The sequence below is a fragment of the Thermobia domestica genome, chromosome 6, assembly GCF_964235325.1.
Source record: "Thermobia domestica chromosome 6, izTheDome1.hap1.1, whole genome shotgun sequence".
Classification (NCBI taxonomy): Eukaryota; Metazoa; Arthropoda; class Insecta; order Zygentoma; family Lepismatidae; genus Thermobia; species Thermobia domestica.
In genome coordinates, this window is record NC_137459.1 from 94,633,401 (window position 1) to 94,653,067 (window position 19,667).

Here is a 19,667-nt window from a genome sequence, read left to right on the forward strand (position 1 = left end):
TGTGCGGCATCTAAAGTATCAATATTTATCTAAGTGACCCCGAAAACTATGGATTCAGCACTAATGTCGGTAATTTTCGATCATTTTTATATGGTAGTTCCTATCTCACACCTCCTAGGTCTGCCAGTAGTACCTTACATCTAGAATACTGTTTTCTAGGCTGTAAGTATATGCATACCAAAATTTGGTTGGAATTATTCAGGCATTTCAGATTTATGCAATAACATAAACACACACTTCGAGGACATCACAGCAACGCGAATAATGCAATAAATAACATACAGGTCAATTTCTGGCACAGCACTTCAAATTATTGTTGAAAAATGATAATTTTTCAATTTTTCATTTATAATAATTTCCTTTTGTGCCCAATATCATTACGATACCAACTTAACAATAAAGCCGTTCACTGAGGCCAATATAAGTAATTGTTTAAAATTTCACATTCTTCGACGATATGTGTTTAAATATATTATCTAGAGATGTTGTAATCGCCTGGAGTTCGAGTCGCTGTTCGGGCGGCCATTTATTTGTAACCACTCCGTGTAATCTGGTCGCTGTCCGTGGCTCGTGGTACTACCAATAAGTATCTTCCTGATACTTTAACTTACCTGGACAGGACGATGAAGGACCTCTCCAAGAAAAGGTTACAAACTGTTTCCAAATCGCTCGTCGGTCTCAATAATGAGATGAGCATTAGGCGCCGAGAGGTTCGGGTGTCTCGTCTCGAAAACCTCACGGACGATCAGACGGTCATCCAGACCATAACGCACACAAACATCACTCATACAAACAACGAAAACACTGGATTAAATAACACTATACTTATTTATTAGAAAACTATTGTATTAAAAAAAATAGCGAAGAGGAATGGACACAACACTGAACACTAAATATATATAATAATTTTCGTCGCTGAAATCACACTTTCCCCTTTTCAGGCAATATAGCCCTTTATATATATATGATTATAATTCAGAAATCACTACAAATGCTTCTCTCACACCATTGACACACTTGGGGGATTAGCACTGGAAAAAAGTTGTCTGGATCGTCCCACGATGAATCCAATTGCTGTGCCGACGATCCCGCGGCGTAAATATGAATCTTCAGCAATTAAACAAGAAATTCTCCAAAGTAGAATGCTGATGTTGGACGGCGCGTGTATAACTTACGTGTACGCACAAGGTCTGCGGACCTGGGACTTCACTAGTTGGGGCTAGTCGTAATAAAACGTCCTTCACCGGCTAAATAGCTTGTGCCCCTTAACAAAAAGTCAGACTTGAAGCTCGACGCGAGATGCGTGGTTACGGCTTCCAGACCTGGAGTCAAACTCCCTGAGCATCCAAGCTCAAGCTACGGGTTGCAATGATCAACTAGAAGTGTTGGCAGTTCATTTCAAAAATCACTCAGTTAACTCACCTGTACGCACATACAAACAGAATACGGAAAAGAATTTATGTTAATTTTAGTCAACTGCCTATAATGCACTAGACACGGCGATAACTTTGGCGTGAGAAAGTACAGATAAGGGACTACGAAACAACGCAGTTGGTGCCACTTTGGTTGCTGAAACATCTGGTCAGCCCGTATTTCTCTAATCTATTATAATGTTTCCATAAGCGATTAAAGAAAGCACTTAATTCAGTTCCCAATAACTGTAGAATATACACTGTGTATATAATGAGTCAGGGAGAAACACTGAAATGGTTAGTCATTCGCTGAAATGTTCTCACCAAAAGCAACGTTTTAAATATATATATGAAAAAAACGATGAAAGACTTCTTTGTCCAATTGTGTGGGAAAGAAGCAATTCTCACCAAAGAAAGAACTTATGTGCGTTGCAGAATAAAGTATAAATCGAAAATAATAATCACAAGTCTTTACGAAATATACAGAGTGTCCACAAAAAATCCTTCTATAACCTGTTGGCGGTTATAATGTACCATAAATAATACTTTGCAAAACACCAATCAACCTGTGCTAGATGCTAGCAAAAACACGAATACTATCTGAGTGCTAATGCTAATGCTAAGGGTCAGGGTGTAGCTAATGGATGCGTCAGAAGTTTGGAGGAGCGTCAGCGGTTGAGGATATACAGGTAAGCGAGGCCGTTACATGTCTATTTTCAAATGGTATGACTTTTTTGCCGCTTGTAATTCTTTCACACTAGTAATACTACACTTGTAAACACAAAATATAGCAATATGAAACACATAAAATTTAGTACTACTCTTTGAGCAGAAAATAGCATCCAATACACTCGTTTCGGATACACATGCACTTACTTTAACCGTGTAAAGCTGATGCAATGATTTTACATTTACAAGTCTATAGTTGCAAACGTAAAATACAAATGAAGCACGTTAAGCACATTCTTAAATTTTGCAGGCAAAATTCAATACTTTGCACAGAAGGACATGCTTATGTTTATAAAAAACGGAATAATACAGCAGTAATATTAACTTATACAAATGAATCAGGATCATATCTAATTTTGACTGCTTTTAAGACTCTTGCAATCTAAAAGTCATGTTTTGTCTTGTGTGGATCATAGTGCAATTGGACGTAGCCATGGTGTTAAATCTAAAGAGAAATGTGTTGTTCATTATATCTTGCCTTGACTTTAGGATTATGATATAGTGCCTTATGCAGAGTGTTTCTTACGCTTGATTAGTGCCATACTAAAGGGTTCTACTAACATACGTTTCTTTCAGTAGTCAGTCTTGTAGTATGATCATAATCCTACTTGAAAACGACACTGCATAAGGCGGATATTGTCTAATAATACAAGAAATCTAAGGATTTTCTACCTGGCAACGCTGTTTTCCACAGCACTTTCTATGTCCGTTAAACAAGAACGTGAGCGCGCGAGTTTCCCTTTGTTCTAGGTAGTGTGCTGCTGTGAGTAAGGTCACATCTATAGGACTGGTAGTTTCAATTCTGCTGGTGTTTTATCGTGTTATATCAGGAAGGTAATATAACGACAATAGTTGAATTTTATATTAATGTCACAGAGGTAACATGTGTCTTGTAGAAAAGCTTGCACATTTAGTGAACTACGGAAATTGGTTACATCTTTCCTTTTTTGTCATATAGGTACCAATACTTGAATGTGTCCAGATCTATCTTTCTAGAGTATTCTAATGGTATTTTGCCCATTGGATGTATGTAATGTTAGTATTAATTCCGACGTGTTGTGTTCACATAATGTAGTTTGTTGTCATTGTGGTCTATAGGAACAAGGGAGCTTTGGTGTTCCTGCAAATATAGGCACGTATTACAGTGTTCTGGTGCATTGTACTTTGTCTATCGTATTATAAATGAAAGTGAATGGTAGACATTTGTGGTGTTATAACTAAAAATTAATTTGAAACGTTTGTATAATCTTCGTGATATCCCCTTGTACAGTCCGCAGCAAAAAACCTGCAACGTGAGCATATAAGTTGATTGTGAAACTGCGAAGTCTTTTGCACCAAAATAAGTATGCAGGGGAGGACGACGAGGTTTCTCCTGGCGTGATTCGTGCTACTTAGACGTTATGTTGATTCCCTGGGCAGTTAGGCGTAGTTTCACAAACTTACATGCTCATGTTGCAGGTATTTTGCTGCGGACTGTACATCAACAATGTGATGTTGCTTTGATGTTAACGAGACAATTTATCTTTTGCTTAAAGTTCGTTTGTGGTTCTGATTGCGTTAGGTCATTCTTTAATGTATTAATCTTACCACAAACCTGCCTTATTGCCTCTCTCACTTCGTGTTTTTCATAACTTACAGGTACACTTTAGAATACGCGCTCCATCTGCGCAGCAATACATAGGACCACTTTAAATGTATATTGTAAGGTAAAGTAAGATCGGGTTAGGGAAATTAATGTACCCATTTTGTTAAAATTAATAGTGTATTTTCTCTTGTGTGCGTACAGATACCAATTGCAGTAGATATAGTTAAGTTCACCTTGGATTAAGATTTTTTTTTTTTTTTTTTTTTTTTTTTTTTTAAGGATAAAGTAGAAATCAATTATAGATGCATTGTAAAATTTTGGCTTTAGTATTTGATGATCCAGTCGACTGTCAGTGCCGATTTAGGCCTTTGTACCGGAAAGTAGGTCCAGTATTTTAAAGCTTAAAAAAAGTTTCAGGAAAATCACCGTCACTACATCAGAAAGTGTTTCTGAAGAATTCCTCGGTGAACATTGACTGTAAGAGGACTTCAGTTTTGCGTTCGGTAAACACTGTGTTCGGGAATACGCCATGCATTATGTTTATCTACTTTTCACCTTTTAATCAAGGGGTCCCGTGTTCAGTTCTCGGTCGAAACACAATCCATCTTTCAAGTGTAAACCAAGTAACGATTCGAGGTGTCCCTTTAAGCGAAAGTCATCTCTGATAGCCTTGGTATTTTATAAGAATGTTAAGCCTAAACATATGAAATGAAATCAAATTATATATTTCTACTTGAATGAATGCCTGTTGTTTTATAAAGAATCCAACGTTGCTTAAATATATTGATAGAAATTGGCAAAATTTATCAAGTGCCTACGTAGCTTCTAACATCAACTTGGATTTGACTTTGTTTTAATTTTATTGAATGATATCTACATACCAAATTTGTAATTAATACATCAGTTTTAGCCGGGACAGGACGTTTGGGCGCGGACGTTTGGGCGCAAAGCCGTTTGGGCGCGAGGTACATAGTAAAAATCACAATTTACCACATATAAAGTAAGCTAGGCACTGAAAACTAAGCGCCAATCAAGATATATACATTTCCTACACTTCTATCTTTATCTCACCTCATTTATCTATATATTTTCTATCTCTATCTTATTTATTCATCTAAATTAAATAGTTTAATGCGTTTCTGGCATTTGTTGCCTAACCTCGTCATGGATTGATTTTTCGCTTGTCCACGATTCTTGTACTTCTGATCTAATTTTTGTATTATATAAGAAAGCTAGGAAATAAAGGAATCAGACGAACTGTTAATTTTCTTAATGTTAATTAAAACATATTGATTTAATTTTTGTATTTTTTTAAAGAAAGTTAATAATTACATATTTATGAATATTAAAATTTGTTTTCTTTCGTATTACGTTTGCCAAACTCTTCTCTTCCTTAAGTCCAATAAAGAACTACCAATAAAAGATTGCAGCGTAGTCGCTAACACTCTCGCCTTCGGTGCGATCGGTCCCGGGTTCGATTCCCGGTGGGGGCACTCGGTCGAAAAAGTGTAACACGCTCTTTCAGGCCAGCCACCCTGAATGAGGTTTTCCTGGGTTTTCTTCATTCACATCAGGCAAATGCCGGGGTGGTACCTAATTTATAGGTCCAGGCCGCTTCCTTCCTTCCCTTTCCCTGGATAGTGTGCTCCCTCAAACGTAACGGGCTAAATGGCCTTAGATGCCGAGAGCCCAGAAATCTAAAAATCCTATATCCTAATCGAGTTGAGGGAAAGATATTTTGCATACATGGTGTGTAAGACATATTTTGCATACAGGATGTCTAACACATTGAGTTTAGGAACTGTAGTATGCCGTATTTCTGGTATCATTTTTTTTTTTTTTTATTAACATTCCAATATAAAAATCAAAACTTAACACACATTTTTTCGTCCCATTGTAAGCATTTAATCTGCATTAAAGAAAGTGGCGAAAAAAAAAAAAAAAAACAACGATTTCTAAGTGAAAAATAATAGTTAAGTGTACATATATTGGTCATTTAGCCACTAGAAATGTGTTTGACATTCACACTTATTGCGTAACTACAGTAGAAGGCCTGCTTTAATTTTTTTAGTGGAATAGGTTCACTATGTATGTAATGCAGTCAATCATATGTAGTCTGGTCGACTTACATTTGGCTTGAAAAGTTATCAAATAAAAAGCACACTTAACTTTCGTTGAAACTTAAATTTACAAAATTTAATTGTTAATTCAGTTTTTATAATTTTGAAATTCCAGTATTTCTAGTATGTAAAACAAAATCCAGTATAATTCAAGGACTTCCACTACAGTAGACACCTTGTGATATCTTGATTCGAACTTAGTACTCAGCGCCTAACATAACGACTTTTTAACTCGCGCCCAAACGTCCAGTGCCCAAACGGCGGGGCCCAAACGTCCGCGCCCAAACGTCACGTACCGGTTTTAGCGTAGTGATTATAAGAAGTTGACCTTAAAATTTTACATGCAAATACATTTAAAGTAATAACAGGATTTTCCCAATGGCTAAGGTGGGAGTTTCCCGATTTATATATAATTCTGTATAATGTTTTACTTGTATAACTGTTTATCTTTTTGTCCTTCTGAAATGACTCTTGACAATTATATTAACAAGTAGGCCTTTGTAAAGATAAGTAAAACGTATTTTTATCAGGAGTCGTTCGTGAGTGAGTAGGCAATCGCATTTGTGACGAATTAGCCCAGTTTCGTATCGAAATGGACAATTTCTCTTAGATGTAAGTCAAGAAGCGGTTTGGATTCCGCTTTAAGCTTATGTGATCCCTTCCCTCATAACCTTGTTGTTGCATAATAACACCAAGGCGAAACAAAGTAATTTCTGTCCATATCTAATACAAACACATGGAGTAAATTATTTAAACCAAACAACCTGTTCTGGTTTTTGCCAACCCTGCTTAAAACTCATCTGGGTTTTGAGCTTTTTGTTAATATATAATTGGTACAACTAAGCTGATCACATTGAGAGTTATACTTATCCGATTTGGGACTTTGTTTGGGCGAATTAGATGCTTTCCCGTTAACTTATACAACAACATTCAACATAAGACCTTCATAAGGTTCTGAATGCACTGAATGAATTAAAAAAAAAAAAAAAACTTAGCTTGAGAAAAGTATAGAGCAAATTAATGTATGGATTATGCTTATAGCCTGTTTGAAGTAAAATAAGCAATTTTATATTTTAGAAAGTACTTTCCGTGAATAGTGTGCTCGCCGACGCCGATGAACGTCATCCCTCATAGGTTTGGCGAGTTTGAAGGCCATAGACGCCGATACTACCAGTACAGGGTTCCTGCTGATCTGGAGAAATCTATTTCCCTGACTTCTTCCTTACCTTCCCCGAGTTTCATGACAGGTGTCGGCTGACGTTGACGTATAAATATGGAACAAATGACTATAAATATTTATATATGAGAACATTTATTCTATAGAGACAAATAATGACCAATTGCTCATACGTACATTCCACTTACCACCCAAAAAAATCTGAGCAACGTTCCATGCTGTGATCATTAATGGTTGGCTAAGCTGAAATTGGTGCACACAATCAAGGAATAAAAAATGTATTTAAAATTTCCCTTACTTACCTGACCAGTAGGAACCCTCCAGTAAATATGTAGTGAATTAGTAAAACTGTTTTTTATTATTACCTTTGATGGTAACACAGGTATTCTTCAGTAAAATTTGACTTTCCAACAGCAGTTGAGTCCAGTTTCTTGTTGCTAGTCTTCAAATAAGCATTCTGTAGAATCAACACCAGCAGTAGCGTAAAAATTCTTGTCAAATTTAAAAAGCTTGATGCTCGAGTTCCGAAAATGCGTAACTCTTACTATTTCGATGTACAATAAAGCAAGCTGCATTTTTGAAAAACCCATCGTGAAAGAAGTGCTGGGGAAATTCCCACAATTGAACACACGCAGCATTGGAAGTGAATACTTCAACAATAAAACTACTTATTTTGCGCTGGAAGACATTTAATTTCATTTAGGACATATCGAAACAGTTTTTATAAAATATGAATTACATATTTAATTGTTTTAAATTAATTTTCTGGAAAGAACAGTCTTGCAACAACTACACGGGAAATTCACGTAATTGAACGTACAAAGTATAGGAAGTGAACTTCACCAATAAAACTATTTATTTTACGCTGAAAGTATTTGTGTTGCATAAGACATTTTGAAACTTCTATTTTAATAAACATGAATTATATCTTTGTTTTAAATTAATATATTTGGGGAATGTCACTGAGGCTCCTGGAATAATTCGATCTACATTTGTTCGTTCGTCTGCCTGTACCACACATACTACAGTGTACCACTTTCGGTCTTTTAAGTTTAAATTTTCAGGGTACAAGCACGAGGCACTCTAAATTTCCTGTGGAGATTTTGGCAGCATACAACGTAAAATTTCAAAATAGCAGCCTTTTTTTTTTTCAAAATAGCGTGTGTCCACGCTACAAAACACAATTTTCGGTCTTTTCAGTAGAAATTTTGAGGGTAGAAGCACGAACCATTCTAAATTTGCTGTATAGATTTTATTGGCGATCCAATGTAAAATTTCAAAATTGCTAAATTTTTTTTTTTTTTTGAAACGGCAGTGAATAGTAAATTGTTTGAGGCTGTAACAATGATAATCTTGAAATATAAATCACGTTATAACACTTTTACCCCGAAGACATTGAAATACTTCCAAAAAACCCAATTAAACCCGAAAAAAAAAAAAAACCGTATGGGCCCAGGTGGGTTGGGCTTTTTCAAACTCTGACTACAGTGTAAAAGTTATAAAGCAACCTGTGCTACATGGCCATTAAACAGCACGAATGTTATCTGATCCTCGGCAGGAGTGGAAGGGACCAAGCAATAGTGCTTTCGTAGGAAATAGGCGCGTAAACGATGATGCGTATACGCTAAAAGAGGATGTTGCAAGAAACAGTCTGTTATGTTAGATTAGTTGCTTTAACACACTTACTACTGTTAGTTATCCTATAAGATGGCTTGAATAAGTAGCCTTGTAAATAACTTTCAATGTGTTTTATTTTTCCTTTTTTTCTCATACCATCAACATTCTGTTCAAATTTGAATATGTAACTGTTGCTTCGTTTATTTTCAATACTTTCCTATGACTAAAGTCCACTTTGAGCGAAGCATTCATAGGAACTGATTCACAATAAATAGCAATACGAGAAAATACTCTGTTAATTTTAATAAAATGGGTCCCAAATTCTCTAACCCTACGCTAACCCGACCCTACCAAACTGTATGTGAACAATTTCATATCCTGTGAAAAATTGTTCTGCTTCAAGTGCACTCTTAGCCCTTCCTACATTTGCCACACTTTCTTCTCAATTTCAATAATTGTACCGCTCCATAAAACATAATAACGTTCACCAAAATACACGCTTATAAAACTCAAAATCGAAATGTCCTATCCATCACATCCAACTGCCAACTCTGAATACGAGGAACTAATTTCCACATTACTCTCATGTCAGCATATCTGCCTCAAAATATCAACATAGATAACGTTTTTATCATATCCCCTTGACGGTAGAACTTGGGGCAGGAGGAGGGGAGATATATATAAAAATAAATAAAACTTAACTCTTAAACCACCTGACCGATCTCGATCAAATTTTCAACATAGATTACGTTCGAGTGTGGAAAGTCTTTAACAGGGTTGGCTGGATTAAATCAGCTGTTTTTTCAAAAAAAAAAAAAAAACCTGCTTTAAACAAAAAGAAAAGCGAAAAATGCTTTAAATCGTGTGAACTTCGTGGTGACGTTTCCACATATGAAACCATCCGCATTATGTTTATCTACTTTTCGCCTTTTAATCAAGGGGTCGCGTGTTCAATTCTCGGTCGAACCACAATCCATCTTTCAAGTGTAAACCAAGTAGCGATTCGAGGTGTTCCTCTAGGCGAAAGTCTTCTCCGTGATAACTTTGGTATTTCATAAGGATGTTAAGCCTAAACATACTAAATGAAACCAAATTATTTCTACTTGAATGATTGCCTGTTGTTTTATAAAGAAGCCAATGTTGCTTAAATATATTGATAGAAATTGGCAAAATTTATCAAGTGCCTACGTAGCTTCTAACATCAGCTTGGATTTGACTTTGTTTTTATTTTATTGAATGATATCTATATACCAAGTTTGTAATTTAATACCTCAGTTTTAGCGTAGTGATTATGATACGTTGACCTTAAAATTTTACATACAAATATAATGAATCAAGATTTACCCAATGGCTAAGGCGGGAATTTCCCGATTTGTATGTTTTTACTTGTGTAACTGTTTCTTTTTTTCCTTCTGAAATGACTCTTGACATTTTAACAAGTAGGCCTATGTAAAGATCAGTACAACGTATTTTTATCAGGAGTCGTTCGTGAGTGAGTCGGCAATCGCATTTGTGACCAATTTGTCCCGGTTTCGTGTCCAAATGGACAATTTCTCTTGGATGTAAGCCGAGAAACTGTTTGGATCCTGCTTTAAGCTTATGTGACCCCTTCCAGCATAATCTTGTTGCATAATAACACCAAGGCGAAACAAACTAATTTCTGTCCATATCTAATATAAATACATGAAGTAAATTATTTAAACAAAAAAAAAAAAAAAAAAAACTGGTTTAAACCCAAAAAAACGGGTTTTTTGTTGTTTTTTCAATAAAAACCATGGTTTTTGCCAACCCTGGTTTTTTAATATTCTCACTTTGACGATAGAACCTAGGAAAGGGGAGATTAATATGTAAAAATAAATAGAACTTAACTCTTGAATCACCTAACCGGTCTCGATCAAATTTTCATCATAACATTCGGGCCCTGGATAATTATTATGCAGTGCCCCGCAGCATGCGGAGGGGAGAGGGATTTATAAAAATCACCGAAAATGACCAATATCAAAGAGCGCTTTAGTAATAATAAAAACGGAACATATTACTATTTTTCCTTAATTTAACCCAGCGAAATCGGGGTGCGTCTTAAATTCGAGTAATTATCGAGAAATTCTTAATTAAAGATATTATTAACGTGTTATTAAAACTACTTTGCTAGCCATAAATATTTTTAATTTTGTATTCAATCATTGTCAACAATAGTGTCTTGCGCTTGCGCAGGACGTGCGGGTTCGCTAGTACCACATTAACTTGTTCTGTTAGTGTGAATTTCTTGAAAAGTAACATTTCTTTCCTCTAAGTTATATGTATTCGTATTTTTGGACTACTCTTCGGCACTTTATCCTTGTTTTACAGTACGGACCCACGTGTTTCTAAACTTTACAAAACGTGTTTGTAATATTTAAATAGCCCTGTGTGTGGGTAATGGAAATATGTTCTTGTGGGATGCATATCTGCATTGAAATACATTAATCAGTTCAACCTGTTACGTACTGATTCGTCCGTAAGCTAGCAGTTAACCGCAGTATACTAAGTGTGGTAAAGTGAAATATCTGAAGACAGTGTGCCAACTCGTCATATTCTAGCTAGATATTTATGTAGGTTTCAAATGTGTAATAACCTGACGTGGAGTGCTCTTTAAAAAAAGGTTGAGTTTGTGGCATGGTTAACCTGGTGGTATCACGAAGTGTCAGCCCGCCTGCCGATATTTGCATGATAGTCCGCAGCAAAAACCTGCAACATGAGCATGTAAGTTTGTGAATCTACGCCTAACAGCGCAGGGAATAAACATAACGTCTAAGTGGCACGAATCACGCCAGGAGAAACCTCGGCGTCCTCCTCTGTACACTTATTTTGGAGCAAAAGACTTCGTCGTTTCAGAATAAACTTACATGCTCATGTTGCAGGTTTTTGGCTGCGGACTTTAATTTTTTTTTTTTTTTTTGTTTGTTTTGTTTTGTTTTGTTTAAAAGTTGTAACAGCGTCTGAAGATAAGTGGCCCACCCTGTATTACAAAATATCACTTGAATGCGATATGCATATTGTTACTGATTTTCCATTGACTGCGTTTAAATAAAGATGGGAGGAACCATTGTAAACTCTGCCAAATTTGTCACCTGGTATCTTAAGAGGCTCGTATTATGTTAGTGACTTCGCATGCGTATTAGGTAAGATTGATTGGTGGGATTCATTTCGTGACACCTGGGAGAACGGTGGGAAGCGGAGAATGGCGAGTAACACAAGAGTACAGCGTCGAAGGTGCTGAGCGAATGCCCCCGACGTCTTTGTTAGTCCTAAAGTGATGGTACCATTGTTCAATTTCCTTAACACTTGTTAAGTTACACTAAATATAAGTTTGACAAATAAAGTACGGAGAAACACACATTTATTCACTTGATGCTCTGCTAAGCATCACCTGTACCAGATGAGCGTAATCTCATGTTGATCATTACGCTTATTTTTTAAATTCATTGAATATAGAAATAATTTGACTAGTTTTTAATATTGAAGCATTCACTAATTTGGATACTGATTATTGTTTTGTGGGACATTGGAAGGAACAAGAAAGCTCTTCGTGGGTGGTTTCGGCAATGTCCGAACACTCGTATCCTCTTACTAGTGACATTGTAAGTAAATGTGTATCCACCAACGTTGCCATAGTTTTGGTCTCTGTTATGCTCTGATTTATGACTTACACATGTGGGTTTAAGAGGCCACTTTGCTCTTTTCTCTCCCTCGCCAACGAAAGGTACATGCTCTATTTTGAGTTAATGCTAGTAAAAAAAAAAAAAAAAAAAGATTTTTAAGTACACGACCAAATCAATATTTTAATATTTCAGAGTACACCATATTTTTGTCTGATCTATCTATAGCAAATGTCATAATTCATTCTTAAAAATATGTATTAAAATACAAAATATACATCACTTTCAACTATTAAGAGCCTGCCTTACTAAAAATAACACAAAATTTACAATTTTTCTTTTGCTTGTTTTTCATAGGTGAGACGACATAATAAAATTCAACTTACCACAATCATAGATAATGTTGTACTACAACAGAAAATATGAACCTGAAGAATTTTCAGTATTGCCATCCATAGAAATTACAATGTTTCCAGAATAACGATTTCCCTAAAATCTAGGTTAAGGCAGCGACAAGAGGAACGAACTCAACTGCATTTGATTATGTATCATGTTTTGGTTTCCTGTGTACTACTTTTTAAATAATAGTTGTATTTACTTTGTAATAAAGAAAATAGTTTTAACATACAGTTATTAAAACTAAATAACAATGGTACTTAAAAAGTAGTACACAGCAAACCAAAACAACACAATACGTAACCAAGTGCAGTTGAGATCGTTCCTCTAGTCGCTGCCTTAACTTTAGATTTTAGGGAAATTATTCTGGCAACACTGAAATTTCTATGGATGGCAACACTGAAAATTCTTCAGATTTATATTTTGTTATAGAACAACACTATCTATGATTGTGATAAGTTGCATTTCATTATCTCCTTCCACTTATGAATAAAGAAGCAAAAGAAAAATAGTAAAATTTGTATTTTTAGTAAGGCAGGCTCTTGAGGAGAATGAATTCTGTTATTTATTTATTTCGCTTATTTCAACTTTGTTTCGATAAAATTAAGAATATTAATTAAATAATGAGTAAAATATTTGCTTTTAAATGAGTAAAACAAGAAACGGCTTTTTGCAATCGATTTAGTGTCCCAAGAATACGTTTTAATCTCCTTGAATTCGCATAGTTTGAAAGTTTTAATTACAGTGAAACTATACTCACTTGTTATGTCATCAAAATGTATATGCTAAAGTGGAGGAATAGGGATTAAAATGTATGTTAAGAATAGGATATTTCGCGACATGTTGCGGAGATGAAGCAGTATATAAACTCATTATTAAAAGTAAGTGGACACTTGCTCCAGCATTTTGTGAAATTCCGCTTTAAGAGGAAAAATTCTATAATTATTTTCTCAATATGTAATAAAAGATACAGGGCACTTCACTAAATTCTCTCACTCCAATTTCTTAAAGTATATCATATTATGCTGCAGTTATTGCTTAAACATGAAATACGAGTGACGACATGTTTTGAGGAAATTTCATTCGAGGAAAATTACCTATATGAACTTTTTTATATTTGTCAAGTATGTTTTTACATAATCGCTTTGTGTTCATTTATAGAAGCAAGTTTCCACTATTCGACATGTGTGCTTGTAGTATTGCCCAAGAGAATAGATTTTGGGCTGTCTTGTCTCGAATAGTATATTTGATTCTACTGGAAGAGTTCTGTTTCGTAATGTATCTCGTCACGAAAATTTTGTTCCGTCTAATCTCGCGTATGTCTCTTTTTGTTCGATGAAGTAAAATTTACCATATTATTATTACCGGTTATATTAAAATTGGTGTAGTAAATATTTAAGAATTACCAACCCTCTGTTGATGGTGTGATTGAACTCGGTGAAAAGTAAGAAAATAAATGCATCTCTCAATATAAGAAATGTGGGTCTCAACAGCTTCTGTGAGCTCTCTCGTCGGTACGTAAATAGCGTACACACCTCCGGCGTGGGATTCCTGGCGGGAGCTCATCTTCGGATCCCACACTAAGCTATACATTCACGTTTCATATAGCCTTTGTGCTGAACGCGACGGGAAGGTTCTAGATTACTGGTCCCCCATGTAGGTTAGTAGCTGGGTGGGTTTCTTTCTGTACTAAAGTTAATACGTTTAATTTACACAGTATTGCCGAGCGAGCGTTAGCGAGTGTAGGCGGGTTAGAGCTCCGCAGGGCACGTTGTTTTCTGTCTTTATTATTGCTCAATGGAAAGGGGGACCAGTAATCTAGAACCTTGTCGAAAGCGACGCTAATCTCAAATCTTAACTAATTAACAATTTCTGCAAAATTTTCTGATTTTCAGGAAACATGTTTTATGTATGAGTCTGTGCTTGTGTGTTGCATTTGAAATTTAACTTATTCATATCGCTTGGAATTGAAATCAGTCAAGGATTAGGGTTATTTACTCTTATTATTTTTTTCTCGCTTTCTCTCTTCTTGTCATACCCTCTGTCGTATTCTTTATAATACAACTTCTCCAGAACGCACTCTTCTTCTCTTCTCTATATTTGCCAGCATTAACTCGAGCTGCTGGATGGAATTCTCTTCGTTTTATTCTTTCATTTTCAGACTAGCTTTCCGTCAACCTTGGCCTGAACACAGCACTAGGCATCTTTCTTTATCGAATAAGGAAGAGAAAGCTGGTGTCACAAGGAAAATGAGTTAAAGAAAATTAATTAGGACGACCTATGCTCTGGTGAAGAATTTTATATAATTAAATGATGTAATATAATGTAATTATGTAATAAAGTAATTAAATATAATGTAATAAAATGCAAAATATAATTAAAATACATTATTCATAAATTTCTGATCTCATGTTGCCTTATCTATTATGTTAATGAGAAAGTTAGATACTTCATCGTACATTTCAGATATTATTTGATTAGAATTCCAGAGTATTTTGTATAGATTAAAATCCCATGCTTCTTTCTCAGTAGATGTATTCACGTTTATAACTTTAAAAGAATGCACACTCCAAAGTAGGGAAGGGAAAAATAAACACATTAACCAATATTCCTGCATATGGTTCATTCCTCTCGAAAGGAAGATTTTTCCACTCAGTGTCAAATAACAACACAAACCATTCGGAGTTTCTACGCCATTTTTTTTCCGCCAAAACCTTTCTCAAGTGACAGAGAATACTCACCCTTCTGGTCGAAAATTGTCAGCTAGCTTGAATTTCTTGGCAACACTGGATTTCGGAGAACAAATCTGTTTCAGTACCATGTAGTAGGAGGAGAAGGCTAATAGGTCAATTTTCCATACCTCCCCCAAAGGTTTTTAAGATGTTTCTAAAAGTTTACCTTGTACTTTTCACCCACATCTTTGCGGTATCACGCTCCTGTTCTTACTCTTTCTCCTTTATTCGTTGTGAATGTCTTCGAATTCCAAGTATACAATCTTACATGTTGCTTTTGCAAAATGTGGTGTTTCTGAACTTCTGCATACTGCCAAATTGTGAAACCTTTACTTTGTTCAATTAAATATACTGTTTGTACTGAAGACGTTTCTATGAAACTCAACGGTATGTGACTTATCTGGCAAGAAAGGAGCAATATTAGAGACGTTGGAAATTTGCGAAACTAGTCAAGTTAGCAGTACCGTTAAGGAATTCGGTTACTGTAAGAATTTTTTTTTAATAGATATTGTAATTACTTTATAGAGGGTAAGATTATTCATTGATATTCAATAATCAGAATTGCGTTCATTATACAACAACATTCCGGTAAACACTTCATCTGTAGTGAAAATGAAGCTCCTTGTTAACGCGAGTAGAATATTGATTAGTGTTAGTATTTAACACAACACGTTAAGATAGTAACGTGGAAACTTGCTTCTAATCTCATATTTCATCAAATATTTTGATGTTTGTATTTTATGTTGTCGAATAACAGGTAATTGAGACACTTATCTTCTTTTTAGCTATCAATATGGCTGATGAAGATTGGGATTCCGGTCCTGTTGTTACAGCTGGTATAATAGTAAGTATAGTGTCATTAGTTCCATCCGACGTTTGCACTACATAATTTTCAGTTTATAGTGAGCGAAGTATTGATTTTCGTGCTTGAGACACGCTATAGATTAAATTAGAATTGACTGTTCTTAATAGTCATATCTTAGGCCACGCCTCCATTGCTTCCGATTGCGAACTGCGAATTCATGTTCCTCTACTACATCCGAAGTTTTGCGAATGCGAATCAAGTTGGAATGACTCTTTCGAAGCTTCAGTGTGAAATATTTTTGCTTGAAAATTCGTACCTTAAAGTCCTGAGAGCCTAAATAACAATATCTATTAATTTCCTTTGTGTGCAAAATAGTGAATGTCGCTTCTGTGGTAACCGCTACTATTTTCACTTTAAAATAAATTAACTAAATAAAATTACAGATTACAGAATCAACCTACTTTCTAAGAAAATTTTCTCCATGAGTAAAGAAACCAGTTTTTGCTATTTCAAACATATTTGTCAATAATTACATGTATTTGTAAAATCATTATTTCAGGATCAAAAACGAAATATAAATTGAATAAAATGTTGCGGTTCGTGTATTAATTAAATCTTCATATTTTAAAGACAAGATAGGGAGCTTTGAGTGGAAGATACGTATATTTTTCGTATCTTCCACTCAAAGTTCCTTGCTTACATTTGCCCATAATTTGTTCACGGCGTGTCGTTTGTGTAATCTGGATGAGCTTTGTTCCACACTGGAACTTTATCAAAACACAAAAGCATCGACATCTATTTTCATCTTTATTTATTTTAACTCCGCACCTCACAATGTCGTCTGCTTTCACGCAAAACAAACTTTCTTCTCCCATGTAGCGCTCAATTCCTCTATACACGACTCTCCATTCGCACGAATTCGGACGAACAATCCCAGCATGTTGGAATCGTTCGCATTCGCACCTTTTCGTCGGTTTTCGCAATTCGCAGATCGGAGCTAGTCGAGGCACTCCAATTTATTTACACGTGCTGCGAAATTCGCATTCGGAAGCAATGGAGGCGCAGCCTTACAAGGCTGCATCTATGTACGCTTGATGCCTTTCCAGCCAGCAATTATCTCTGTAATATGTGATCAGCAGATTGTGAAAAGTTTTAAACCCTCCCCAGTTGGTTTTATTAGGTAAATTTGAATTTTACTAAACTTTTTACCGATATTTAAAACCATGTTCCTAATATTTATTGAAATGGTGGTATAAGATACTTTACATATGAGAGATTTGTCATCTATGTGTGAAAGATAATTTCGGAGCAAGGACAAGCAGGTTTATGTTAACACCAGAACTACCAGGATATAAATTATGCACGAACTGCCAAGGTTGTAGTTTTAGCTTGTCTTAGTTTGAAGACTAAGTTAATTGTGGTCTGTGTCGAGAGTAGGTCCAGCACGGTGACATAAGATTTTAGGATAGGTTAGATTCAATGTTTCTGATGCTTTTTTCCTTCACTTAACCCTTAACTTTGGTTTTTAGATAACTTTAAAGGGTATTAATAAACCTTGTATATTCACTTTTCGATTTATTATATAGGTTAAAAAAATAAATGAAATAAGGACATTCTAAATATTCTGTCAAAGCTTTTATATAAAGTTCAATATGTATATACAAGGCAGTCTTGGCATATTTAGTTTTTTATTTTTCAGAAATCAGTTTTAAAATCAAAATAGTAAGATGTACTAGTATTTAGTTTTTGTCCCAAAACCAGAAGTCGTAATAGTGATAAGACTTTGTTTATTCAGGCAGACACAGCACTTTCGAATCACTTTTGTGCGTTTTTCAGACTTAATTCGCATAGAAAATACTGGTGGGTGCCAATGTACAATCTGAAGCCACATATTTTTAAAATATACTGTATGTAATGTTTTAAAATAATGTGTACGTAATCAAAACATGGAATCTTCCCTCTGAAATGTGTAATGATCTAAAGTGGAAGCTTTTATGCAGGGATTCGTCCGTAAGTGTTAACTCATGCACAACAGTACATGTGTCCTAAAACTCCTACACATAAGGAATTGCAAAGTAACTATATCTTAAAAATGTAACGGGGCAACAACTTTGTCAGCCATCGCGTCTCCGCGGAACAACACACTCCTTTGGCTTTTGCCCCCGCTAGGAATGCATGACGTTCGACTTCCAAAGGAACCTTGCCTCTACCATGAGCTGGCGGGACGGTTGTCTCCTTAAGAACCTATCAGTCGAGGATACAGGTGGTGCTGGCTCCTTGTGCATTGGACCTGGAGTCATCGTTGAGCTTCGTGACAAGGGTTGTGGTAAATAGTACATGCCTGCCTCGTTAATTCTCCAGGACAATGACTGGGAAGTAGAGGTGATTTCGGTTATTTTCACAACATGGCAAATCATCAAACTCTTTGAAAGACATACAAATTATAAATTAGAGATAGCGAACGAGGAAAAGACCGTGGAACATATGCCACGATATTTAGTTATTTAAGATGGAATTGAAAACAATTCATTCTTCGACATGTGTAGCATTGCCACTGGAACTTTTCTACCGGGGCGATCTTGAACGCAATCCAGGATGCTTTTCGCTATCGCCAACTCCGATCATATTCTTCTTTGATCTGAAGGCTTATGACATCACTCGGAATTTTACGTCAGCTGCTTGTTTGGGGAGTACAAGGTCATATGGGCTTCTTAAACCAGTCTTTTGGAGATCGATAGTTTTGAGTTTGATTAGGATCTGCACTGTGACCACTTCGTGCAAGAAAAAGGCAATGTCTTAAGTGTAACTTAGTTGTGGCGGTAAATTTTGCTGTGACACAAATAGTTGCTCCGGTTCATGGAATGTTGCATGTGGATGGCCTGGATATTTATTGCCGCTCTTGTGATCTGTGTTAATGCTGGACAATTACAAGTTACTCTGAACAGGCTTTCACGTTTGTCAGCGACCACTGGATTACTTTCTTCGTCGCCAAGATAACTCACTTTTGGCGCTTACGCATTCGTGTATATCATCGAGGCCATACGCGCTTGTCTTTTGTTGACAACATCCGATTTCTGAGTCTTCAGTTTGATCACTTGCCGTCTTGAATAGTACATGTACGAGAGCTAAACTATTGTTTACGATCACGTGATCTGAAGGTGTTGTCCCATATTTCTTGGGTGCTGATCGCATTGTCCTAAGACTATCGTAACCTAATCCACTCAGTTCAAATAAATTTTTGGAAAAAGGTGCGAAGTTCTAGAGCTAAAGGCCGTCTAAAAGTTCAATTTCAATACGCTCTATTTCGGATTAGAGAAACCGTGGACTGTTGTCCATATCAGCGTAAATGAAGTCATATATACGCAATCCAAAAGTGCTAATTTAATCAAGGTTATGCAAGGGCTTCTCTACAGGGTATGATTCTCAGACATGCTCTCAATAGAATTCTTAGATATG

The 19,667-nt window shown here is 35.8% G+C and overlaps 1 protein-coding gene across 1 annotated transcript in view; it reads left to right on the forward strand.

Annotated features, from left to right (window-relative positions):
* Nucleotides 1-2,819: 2,819 nt before the first annotated feature.
* The window catches only part of LOC145688099 (ATP-dependent RNA helicase vasa-like), a 72,809-nt gene continuing 55,961 nt past the window's right edge, over nt 2,820-19,667 (forward strand). The window contains exons 1-2 of the mRNA XM_081761834.1: nt 2,820-2,975; nt 16,192-16,250. Of these exons, the coding sequence (XP_081617960.1) occupies nt 16,200-16,250 (51 nt within the window). The 5' untranslated portion in view covers nt 2,820-2,975; nt 16,192-16,199. The remainder of the gene's footprint in view (nt 2,976-16,191; nt 16,251-19,667) is intronic.